The following is a 12464-nucleotide window of genomic DNA, read 5'->3' as shown; positions in this document are numbered from 1 at the left end:
TGAAACAAATACCAAGAGACTTCCTAAGAGCTTCAAAACGAACAGTGTCTAATGGTTTTGTAAACAAATCAGCCAATTGTTTTTCTGTGCAAACAAACTCAAGACTTACCACCTTTTCTTCAACCAATTCATGAATAAAATGATGCCTAATATCTATGTGTTTTGTTCGTGAGTGCTGAACCGGATTTTTGGAAATATTTATTGCACTCAAATTATCACAAAAAAGAGTTGAAGTACCTTGCTGAATGCCGTAGTCACTCATCATTTGCTTCATCCATAGTAATTGTGTGCAACAACTTCCAGCAGCGATGTATTCCTCTTCGGCTGTAGACAAGGAAACACAAGCTTGCTTTTTGCTATGCCAAGACACAAGATTATTACCTACATAAAAGCACCCCCCAGATGTGCTCTTCCTATCATCAACGTTTCTAGCCCAATCCGCATCGGTGTAACCTGCAATTTTAGAATTTGAGTCAAATGAATAATATATACCTAAAGTTGGAGTACCACTTACATATCTGATTATCTGCTTGACTGCATTCAAGTGCGACTCCTTTGGATTTGCCTGAAAGCGAGCGCACACACCAACACTGAATGAGATGTCAGGTCAACTGGCTGTTAAATATAAGAGGCTGCCAATCATGCTTCTATAAAGTGTTTGTTCTACACATTTTTCATATGGGTTAGCATCAACTTTGTTGTGTGTAGCCATGGGATTCCTTGTTGGTTTTGCAGAACTCATTTCAAACTTCTTTACCAAGTCTTTTGCATACTTGGTTTGAGAAATGAAGATACCATTATCTTGTTGCTTGACTTGTAGGCCTAGGAAATAGTTCAGCTCCCCACACATACTCATCTCAAATTCGTTGCTCATAACTTCAGTAAATTCTTTGACAAGAAATTCAGATATAGACCCAAAAACAATATCGTTGACATACACCTGGGCAACAATCAAGTCCTTGTTGGTCTTTTTGACAAACAGAGTTTTGTCAACAGCTCCTTTGACATATCCTTTATTCAGCAAATGGGATGACAACCAATCATACCAAGCCCTAGTGGCTTGCTTCAGCCCATAGAGAGCTTTTCTAAGACGATATACATGATCAAGATTGTAAGGATCTTTGAATCCTACAGGTTGTTCTACATATACCTCCTCTTGTAAAACCCCATTTAGGAACGCACTTTTCACATCCATCTAGTGTAGTTTGAACCTCATATGACAAGCTATAGCTAAAAGCAATCTAACTGATTCAAGCTTCTGCAACGACTTGGCTTCTTGTCTTTCTTTGATCATTTAAATCTCCAATAATATCATATGGTGTGTGGTCTTTTTGGACTTGCCGAGCACCAGGTCTAAGAGGAGGTGAAAACATATCTTCTTCTGCTTGCACTTCATCATTAATGTTAGCCACTTTGTCCTTTTCTTCTTGCCTAGGAGCTGCTAGAATAATATCCTCATCATTATCTGCACAAGAACCAAATGACATATCAGTATCATTGACAACAACATTAATTGATTCCATTACTATACAAGTCCTCTTGTTAAACACCCTATAAGCCCTGCTAGTGAGAGAATAACCCAAAAAGATGCCAGCATCACTTCTTGTATCAAATTTTACTAGGTTTTCTCTATCTCTATAAATATAGCAAACGCTTCCAAAAAAAACCCCATGTGCTTTATGTTAGGTTTTCTCCCTTTCCAAAGCTCATAAGGAGTTGAAGTTGTGCCCGGTCTAAGATATACACGATTTGCTGTATAACGTGCTGTGCTAATAGCTTTTGCCCAAAATTTCTTCGCTATCTTAGCACTTGTCAAGATCACACGTCCCATTTCAAGCAAGGTGCGAATCTTCCTCTCAACCACCCCATTATGTTGAGGTGTAATAGGTGCTGAAAATTCGTGCTTTATTCCTTTCTCTTCATAATATTCAGCAAAGCTTACATTTTCAAACTTCGTTCCATGGTCTGTTCGAAGTCTCATGACAGTAACATGTGAAGCATTTTTCTTGATCTGAATTTTGTTGCATAGGCCACGAAAACTCTTGAATGCATCAGATTTTTCACGAAGAAAATCAACCCAAGTAAACCGAGTAAAGTCATCCACCAACACCAATATATACTTCTTTCCACCTATGCTCTCGGTCTGAACGGGACCAACTAAATTTATATGCAGCAAATCTAATGGCTGGGATGTTGATATGTAGGATATGCTTTTGTGAGCACTCTTGACTTGCTTACCTAATTGGTATGCACCACACACTCCTGCAGACTTACCACTTAGCTTTGGCAGACCTCTGACACACTCATTCTTGGACAACTTCAAGAGATCACGAAAGTTGATATGATCAAGTCTTCTATGCCACAGTTCCATCACGTCATTAGTAGCTCGGTTGCACACAAGACTTTTGTTCTCATTCACCTGAATACAATAGCAATTATCTTTGGATCTCATGCCACTCATAACCTTCTTTCCTTGCAAATCAGCAACATAACATTGATCTTTATCAAACCACACACTGCTACCATCATCACAAAGTTGACTGATGCTTATCAAATTTGCCTGCAAATTTGACACCAACATGACATTTTTTAAGAATGGTAAGCCAAGTGTCTCAACATCTCTTTTCCCTAAAATTTTACCTTTACTTCCATCTCCAAATGTCACGGAGCCTTCCACACACTCTGTATTCAGATTTGTAAACCAACATTTATCACCAGACATATGTCTTTAACAACTACTGTCGAAATACCATGTATCAGATTTTCTAGCAGATAAAGCAGTTAAGGTCACCAAGCATTTTTCCTCCTTTTTTCTCCACACTAGTTTGGTTCCTTGAAGTAGATTAAAATTTCTTGGAGAACAACAGTAAGTTGATCTCTTCTTCTTTCTAAGCATATTGCATCTAGGCCGTATATGACCAAAAACCCCACAAAAATAACAGATTGGTATAAATTTCTTTGGGCCAACCTTCACTTCAGTAGAAGAAGATTCTTTGATGAATTTCACATATTTGACCTCTTGCTTAGACCTTTTACTTTCAAAACCCAAGCCTCTAGTATCACCAGCCCTATTTCACAGACTTAACATCCTGTCAATCTTCTCTGCACTAATGGTCATACCAAATATTTTTTCCGTTGCTAATTTTAATTCAGCACTAGCATGGTCCCTTTCGGAAGTAAGAGAAACATTTATATCTTTCTGCAGCTAGTACTTGTCTTGGAGCATCTGAATTTTTTCAAGCAAAGACCCACGCAGATTTTCTTCTGTTTTTAGCTGGGATTGAAAGGCAGCTTCAGTCCTGGTCAGTTCTTCTTGTAGAAAGACCACTTGATCAGCAAACTCTGCATTTTTCTTCTTCAGTTTTTTAGAGGAATCATAGGGATTGTTGAATTGCTTCATCACCATTTATATCTCAGGTTCTTCAACATCAAAGTTCTCATCCTTTTGCGCATGAATTCTCCCAGAGAAAGCGATAACCTGATCTTCATTTTCTGAACTTGAATCATTATCAGACTCACTATCACTCCAAGTTGCTGCCATTACTTTATTTTTCCCACTATTTTGCTTCCTCAAATTATTTGCGCATTCAAAGGTAAAGTGTCCATATCCACCACATTCAAAGCACTTCAGTGAATCTTTAGAGCCCTTTTTCTCCATAGTTCTGGTTGTATGTGATAACTTGTCAAAAGTAAACTCACGAGGATGACTCCCTCTTGTACTTGAACCTAAATTTCCTCTTTGTTCACCAGGTCTTGAATTCTTAGATTTTAAAAACTTACGAAATTGTTTTGTAATCAAAGCATAATCCATTTTGTCTTCTTACACACTGTCACTCCCATCTTCTTTCACTGTATTTAGAGCAATGCCCTTGCTTTTCTTTATTTCTGGAAATTCCATCTCATAAGTGGTAAGAGAACCAATCAAATCAGTAAGTTTATAATTGTTCAAATTCTTACACTCTTCAATCGTTGTCTTCTTGGTGTGATACATCATAGGCAAAGATCTCAAAATGTTTTTCATTATTCTGTGTTCAGGAATTGCATCACCAAGGTTACTGCAAGCATTCACCACCACACTCAATCTAGCATAAAATTCATCAATTTTTTTAGTTTCAAGCATCTTCATATTTTCAAACTTAGTCATCGGTTGTTGAAGTTTGGATTCTCTGACAGTGGCATTCCCTTCATGAGTAATTTCCAGAATATCCCAAGCCTCCTTTGAGGTTTTGCAATGACATATAAACTCAAATTTTTCAGCTGATACTGCAGTAAAGATGGAGTTAAGACCTTTTTGATTGTAGGCACTCATATCATTTTCTTCATCAGTCCACTTCGTGTTTGACTTAATTACAACCTTTGTTGTCTACTGGCCTTCACCTTCAACCTTTTTTCCACGCCCTTTAATTTCCTTTGTTGGAGGTTCCCAACCGTTCTCAATGGTTGTCCACACCTTTGTACCTTGAGCCCATAGAAAAGATTTCATCTTGGCTTTCCAAGCCCCATAGTTAGTATTCTCATCAAGAAACGGAGGATGAGTCACAGACCCACATGCACGATCCATTCTAGCATAGCCCAACGATCTCACTAAGCACGTCTAGTGACCCGCTCTGATGCCAATTGAAGTTCCCTAGAATGGCCAACTGATCTGTTTCTTAATACTCAAACACCACAGCATGATTGAAATACTGTAACAATCTTGTAAGCAAAAATTCCAGAATATGCAGCAGAATAAATTCAAATAAAAACGCAAACAATTGCACACGGGACACACGATATGTTGACGCAGTAAAAAACCTCAAGATGAGGAAAACAACTGCGGGCACTATGCCGGAGAATAAATCACTATGAGAAAGAATACAAAAAGGTCTTACAAGTCTCAACTCACAAGACTAATGCTCACAAGGCAGACTTGCCTACTCGCCTTTGCTACTCAACCCCACTAGTGATCTTGTCTTCCTTCGTCAACAAGAGATGGCACAACTCTAGTCTCGGCTGCTCACACCTCAAGGCACGATTGCTGATCACCAACATGCAAAATGCTCATGAACTCACACATATATGAAAAGATGATGATTTAATCACTCATGGAGGCTAACAAGGAACAACCACATGAGTTTTCAATATGAACTCTAAAAAACCTCTCTACAAATATTTTGTTGCTCTACTTCTTTTCAACGTTGTAGACACCCAAAAACAAAACAACTAAATTCCTTTCTTGTATTACACGCTTAAAACTAGGTCAGAGACCAAAAAAGGCTTTTAGCAAAAATGGGCTTTTTAACAAATAAATTATTTCTTTAAAACAAATAAAGCCACTTAATTAAAAACCCAGCTGCAAAGACAAAAGAGCCCTTTTGCTTAAATAAGCACTAAACTAAAGAATATAAAACCATCGTTAAAAACTCATTGATGTCTGGCACTGGATTATGTAAGATTGATATCATATTTCAGTCATGTACATTTGACAGCCACTTTTGATGATCAAGCAAATATGAAAATATGAATGCATGGAAGCAAAACATACCTTGGCATTGTCTCTGAGCCACACTGATCTAGGATAGCAGAATGTTACTAGAAAACTATAAGTTACACTCAAATACCAACTCTATATTTTTGTAATAAGAAATTGCCAATATACCAAATATTGGTCCTAACACTCTTTCTTTAGCAGACACATTTTGGACTGCTTCCACAACCGCATAAATTTCCAAATAAAAGGTTGAGAAGAACTGTAATAGTGTGGAAGTAGCCAAACAGTAGTCTATCAATAGACAAACGCCCTATTGACTCAGCGTCAGTCGCCCTATTGACTCAGCGTCAGTAGATCGTCCTATAAAAAGGACCCAAAAAAACCTACACACGCTTTTCAACAGCTCGCGCACTTTGTTGGCGTCCGCAACCGCAACTGTCAATCTCTCTCTCCTCTCTTACAGAAACTCTCTCTCTCTCTCTCTGTCTCTCTCGCTCTCGCTCTCTCTTTGTCACTCTCCTTAAAACCCTAGCGCCCACCAAACCCATGACAAGATGAAACACTACAAGGCGCGCGTTTTGCTCTGATCGCAGCTTGCTCCACCAGCCCACGAAGATCTTGATACTCCGTTCCACGCTCCTCCCCCCAATTTTACCACTTTAACAGTGTCACTGCCACTGCCACTGTCACTGCCACTGCCACTGCCACTGCCACTGCCTCTGTTCTCTTCGTTGAGCAAAGGAAAAGGAGAGAAAAGGAATTTTGGTTTTGGTGAGATCGGAGGAGTGATGGTGATGGCTGAGAATGAGGCTGGGGATGACCAGAGGGACCTCAATGTCAATGGAGGTGGGCCCAAGTCCCCATGGAAGACTCCGGTCACGGTCGACGCCAAGGCGACCGAGGATGCTCCCGTCATGGGGGCTGAGTCCTGGCCTGCTCTGGCCGACGCCCACAGGCCCAAAAATTCAGATGCTGCGGCGAAGCCGCCAGCCGCAGAGCCGTCTCCTTTGCCTCCTCAGGTAAATTGTCAATTGCTGAACATTTGATTTCTTGGAATCTTTTTTAGGGTCCGTCTGTTTCCATAAGTGGTTTTCCATGGGACAGCTTCCATGAAGATAAGAGAGAGCTATTGTTTGGCTGCAGAACTACAAAATAAGCCATACCTGTTTGCTACATGTTGGAAAAGTTTAAAACTATGGAATATGCACGGCTAATTCAGTAATGTTTTATCTCTGCGTTGAAACCTTAGAAAATGGTCATTTTTATTTGCATAATTTATTTATTTTTTCTTAGGAGAATAGATTTGTGTAATTAATTAAATTATCATTTTTGTTTGGCAAAAATTATTTAAAGAAAATTAAATTCGCATATTCATGTCTTTATAGATGTCCTAAATATTGTATTTTTTGAAGAAAACACCTCAGAGTATAATATAACTTCAAATAAAAGATTAATAACTAGAGAGCTTAATAAAATCGAAACCAAAATTACAATCAAAGCAAATGTTTTTCACTTTTTTTCAAAAAAATATTTGGCAACCCTTCAAAAGTTAATATTGTACTAGGATAACCCAGAATTTAACTGTTACATACTCAGTCCATGTATCTGAATATTTGGGCACTTACTGGAATTTACTTGAAAAGAGTTCTTCTAAATGGCCTGCTAAATACAGATTTTGCATTGTCTTGAAGGACTAGAACAGAAATTTTTTAGAGATTCATTACCAAAGTGGCTCGCTAATCTTCGATTTCTTGTTCTCCCCCCTCCTGCCATTCCTGGTTACCTGATGTGTCTGGCACTAGTGCTTTGAGAGATACACTTAACATTGGATTGGTTACTTAGAATTTCAAGTGTTAGGGCCTGCCACCTGTTCATTAACATTGTTATTTTATTAATTTATTTCATTCCTATTAAAAATGAGCAATAGTTCAAAAACAAAAAGATACATGCTACTTTAATTCATCTGGTCATTAACTGTATTTGCTTTTAAATGTTTTGATTGGTCATCCAGGGATTTGTCATGCAGCAGAAGTCAAATGGGTCTGGAAATTCTAATGCTTTACACAAGCATTCATCATCACAACATCACCAAAAAGGCCCTAGGCGCAACCCAAATGCTGCACCTCCTTTTCCAGTACCCTTACCTTACCATCAACCACCGCTTCCTCCTGTTTTTCATACTATGGTACAGCATCCACACATTGCTGCTTCTGGGTATGCTTACCAGCCATACCCTGGACCCATTCCAAGTGTTGAAAATCATATTGCAAAATCTGGATGTGAGACCCCAGTGCAAGCTTTTGTGCAACCAGTTCAGCCTCAACCACGAGGGAATCCAAATGCTTATAGTGCCAATTTTTCTACTAGAAGACCCAATTTGCCAGAACCTGGTGGCCATTGGAATCATACTTGGAATCATCAACGACCATTTAACCCCAGAGAGAACATTCCTGTGCAACAGGGTGTTGGACCTAGGCCTTTCTTAAGACCTCATTTTTTTGGTCCAGCTCCAGGATTCATGGTCGGCCCAAGCATTCCTGGTAATTATAGCATGCCAGTGCTGTGCTGTGCTGTCTTATTTTGTTTTCAATGTCTTATTTTGTTTTCAATTATGTGTATTATTTTTAACAAATTTTCCATTTTCCCCTTGGTATCTGACTATTTCCAGTGTCACCAGTATACTTGAATTTACTTAATTGGAAAAATGGAGAAATCAATGTGCTCATTGAATCTCCTAACACTCAACTGCTGCTGATCTTTTACTTTTTGTTTATTACCTTATGTTTTATTCGTGTTTATATCAATTACACAGGTCCTGCACCCATATGCTATCTTCCAGTTCCACCACCTGGTGCAATTAGAGGACCTCATCCTCCGCGCTTTATGCCACATCCTTTAAATCCAGGGGCTCCATTACTACCCTCAGAAACACATACATTCTCATTGAGGGACAATATTATTAAACAAATAGAGTATTATTTCAGGTAAGTTGCTTATGAAAGTCAAGCTTTTCCACAGTGAAGCACATTTTCAACTCTCTATAATGAGCAGTATAAATTCAAAAAGCAAGAAGTGAATAGATCTGGATTTCAACGAGTGGTATAATCACATTCTCGACCCTCTAAAAAGTTGGATCTCATAAGAAGCTTCTCTGAAAAGTTGGGACTATTCAATGGACCTAGACCTGGAGAAGTTCTTAAAATATACATTATTACAATGAAAAGCAATGAATTTGTTTATACTAGAAAAGTAAGCACATGCGCTTGTTGAAGTTATTGGAGGAAGAGAAATATAAGGATGTGAGAGAAACAGTGGGGTTGTATGTAAAGACAAAAGTATCCCAGATTTTAACTGACTTATTGCAATTATCTGTTATCTGCAGACTTTCTGCACACCACAGAAGACAAGGAGTGTGCTCTTATAGTATAGACAGATGTTACAGTTGTTGCTTTTATTATTAATTGACTCTATTAATCTCCTTTTGGCAGTGATGAAAATCTAAAGAATGACCATTACCTAATTTCATTGATGGATGACGAAGGATGGGTTCCAATAACCACGATTGCAGACTTTAAAAGGGTATGTTTTGGTACCATAGTGCATATGTAGAAGCTAAGTAATATGTGCTGATCAATTTTACCGATGTTTTGCTGTGTGATATATTAGATTAGATAATATATGCCCTCCTGTTTTGTAGCTTGCAATAATGTAAATAAGCTAATTTTTTATATTTTGTGTTACAGGTTAAAAAAATGTGTACAGACATAACGTTTATCATTGATTCACTGCTGGGTTCAGCTACTGTAGAAGTGCAGGTTAATCTTCTTTCTAGCACTTATCCTGATTTTTATGTCTTCTTGTCTTGTACTGTATGCTCAATGGTACAGCAAAGCCAGACAATATTTTTTATGGTGAATCTGGAATGACAATCTATTGTTGTGGTCTATTGTTTGCAGACAATGGATTTTTCCTGTCTCTCTCATTTGTTTTATTTAACTTTATTTTTTTATTTTTTTCTTCATTTTTTTAAAGAAAGATCTTTCCTTTCTAAGTTTGGGGGTTCATGTCATTTTGGAAGTGAAGGCCACCGTAATGAAAAATGGAAAATTTTCCTTCATAATGTCATAATCTGAGGTTAATGGAACATTTATGTAATTACCTGTGTTGAGGTGCCTTTGTACTTTTGGTGGCCTACACAAATTACGAAAGATGTTGGATTCAGAGAAGTTGAGAGATATTCTGACAAGTTATGGATGTTTTTAAAATGCTTTGCTTCTTTTCTGTGATAAGGCTAACAAGATACGGAGACGTGATGAATGGTCAAAGTGGACCGCAGCCTCTGCAGACTCTGTGTTAACATCCAAACCGCAAACTTCCCTGGTTCAACATCAAGATAGGTCTATCAATGCTCCTGAGAATAGTGATTCCAGCAATGATAGAAGGAACACTTCCGAAGAAAAAGCTGAACTTTCATCAGATGAAAAAACTTTGATGTTGTGCATGCCATCAAACACCAAACATAGCACTGATGGTGTTCGGGTTGATGGAGGATCACAAGATTATAATGGTGGTTTAAGTGGAAAGTTGACTTCTAAATCAAATTGCAATTCCTCAATTGTCAAAATGAATCATTACTCAGACTGCCTAGACCACTCAGAGGGAATTGAAAGTGTAAGACTCGATGATGATGGGGTGGAAGGCATGCCGTCAGATATGGATATGAAGAATGTTGGTGACCTGTCTAGTGATTTTGCAAACACATTTATGCTGGATGAAGAGCTAGAGCTTGAGCAGAAAATAATAAAGAAGGATGATCTTTCTCCTGTTAGAAGAAGGTATTCAATTTTTTTTTTTTTTTTTTTTTTTTGGTGTATTTGATTGATATGCTTTATGTACAATGTCGTTCTATGGGGCCACAGGTGGGGACCCCAGGGTGCAACAGGTGAGTTTAGTTAAATGTGAGAACCATAAGTACTGTAGGGCTAGCCCCCAATGGATTGTGAGGTGTACTTGGTTTTTAAGAAAATAACAAAGGCACCAACAACATTTTTGTAATCTGGCCTACTCAAATTACTTAGATACGAATCTCACATTCCTAAATGGTTGGTGTGACAATGAATAGACTTGGGCTTATTACGAATTATTTGAAATTTGTTGGTTAGTTCTGGGAAAGATAGATAAAGTGTCTCCGCAAGTGTACTAATGTTCGCTAAGACTTGGTTCTGTATCTATATCTGGTAATTGTAACTTACCTTTTTCCAGAAGAGATATCTTTGTCTAGAGGACAATCTTTTAATCCCTCTTTGTATATTATATTTTAATATGCAATTAGGATTTACTAAGAAGCTTAAAATTTCCAACTGCTGGTTTTTACGTTCCTGAATTACTATTTATTTTTTCATCAGTTTTTTGGGGAGTGGGGTGTGCTTGGAGTGACGTTCTTTTAATGTTGTTTCTCAGCAATCACCATGTCCTGGAGAATTAAATTTTTTTAATTTCTTGTTTATCATCTGAAGACTTTTGTGTTGGAAACCTTGTGACCTGTAATTATGTGACTCTCTGCACGTGGACATTTATTGCTCTCGTTTATTTCTTCTTCTTTTCTGCAGTCTTTTATTCTTTCTTTTTCTTTTTTCTTTTTTCGTATTTCTTTATTGATGAAAGTATGCTTCCAGGATACATTTTGTTTGTTTGTGCACTAAAAACTGGTGATTGAATTGTACTGGTGCCATTCAATTTAATGTAATTGGAACTTGGAGCCTAAAATTTTTGGCTTATCCTGGCCAAGCATTCTTGCTTCGATAGAATTACAATACTATGTTCATGCAATTTGGTATGCAAGCTTACTATCTGCTTCGTTGTTGTAGTGTCTGCTCGCTCGGCCTCTAATTGTATGTGTTCTTCATATGACAGTGGTGTCCAAAGGATTGATGATGAAGATGATGAGATTGTAGTCAATGATCAGGATGTCCAGAGACTTGTAATTGTCACTCAGGTATGCCATTAAGTAACAGAATGTATATTTGAAAAAGCTGATTACTCTTATCATATTGTAAGTAAATCTAAATATTTCATGCTTAAGCTCTTGCAAATAGTGGTAAACCAACAAAGTCTAACATGGTATTCTCACGTGTCAAGCCCAATGGCCACACGCACTCCATGTGACACAACATGAGTTGTCCAGTCCATGTGTTTGGCTCCAGTTACACCACACATGAGGGCGTGTGTTGAGAGTATGTGGCATTGATAAAGTTAAGCCTTGTATTACAATGTATAAGGTCCTGTTGCTTAGCTATGTTTTGCAGTCTTAGTTGTATTTAGCTAGCGTTTTCTAGCTAGTCTAGTGGATAACTTGTCCTCTGTGTTGCTCTGTTCCTTGCCAATGAAATTATGTTTTTTATCGAATAGATAAATAAAAAGTCTTGGGCCTCTCTACTTAGCCAATAAGTTTGTTGGATGCTCTATCTAACAGACGTAAACTCTGTATAATGTTCTCAAGAAGCATAACAAGTAATATTAGTATTGCACATAGGAATGCGAGCCCCCTGAGTTATTGGATGTATTATTTGATATCTGTTTTCTGTTGATGCAAATACAACCTCATCAGACGTATATCCGGTGCTTAAGATTGTAGTATGGTAAGACGAAAAGGGTGATGTGTCAGGGGTAACATCAGGATATTCTTCCCAAAAAATAAACAAACTTATCCCAGTCAGTTTCACTTTCATATTGCAACTAACTTGTCTAGTTTCGCAACTCCTTTGATGCCTAAATAGCGATTTAGAGCATGTATGTTTTCTATATGCTGTGAAGGCATCTTTGTCATATCAAAAGTGTTAATCTGCTTGTCTACCAATGAATCATGCAACAACTGCCTCATCTCATAAAAAAGAGATGTTTCTTCTTGAACTTATGTCTTTTGAATGTGAGGTCCTTTTACGTTTGTTTCATGCATGGGATTTTAATTTAATGTCTTTAGCATTTTGATAATTTT

The 12464-nt window shown here is 37.8% G+C and overlaps 1 protein-coding gene across 1 annotated transcript; it reads left to right on the top strand.

Moving 5' to 3' along the window:
* Positions 1 to 5879: 5879 nt before the first annotated feature.
* LOC117612903 (la-related protein 1A-like) lies at positions 5880 to 11465 on the top strand (the record flags this gene model as incomplete). Its single annotated transcript, XM_034341541.1, has 7 exons — positions 5880 to 6489; positions 7482 to 8010; positions 8283 to 8454; positions 8959 to 9049; positions 9214 to 9285; positions 9761 to 10305; positions 11384 to 11465. Coding segments are annotated over exons 1-7 (1722 nt in total), but the record flags the coding sequence as incomplete, so codon positions are not given.
* Between the last annotated feature and the right edge of the window lie 999 nt (positions 11466 to 12464).

Source organism: Prunus dulcis, unplaced genomic scaffold (assembly GCF_902201215.1).
Source record: "Prunus dulcis unplaced genomic scaffold, ALMONDv2, whole genome shotgun sequence".
NCBI lineage: Eukaryota > Viridiplantae > Streptophyta > Magnoliopsida > Rosales > Rosaceae > Prunus > Prunus dulcis.
This window is presented reverse-complemented; position numbering and strand designations above follow the sequence as displayed.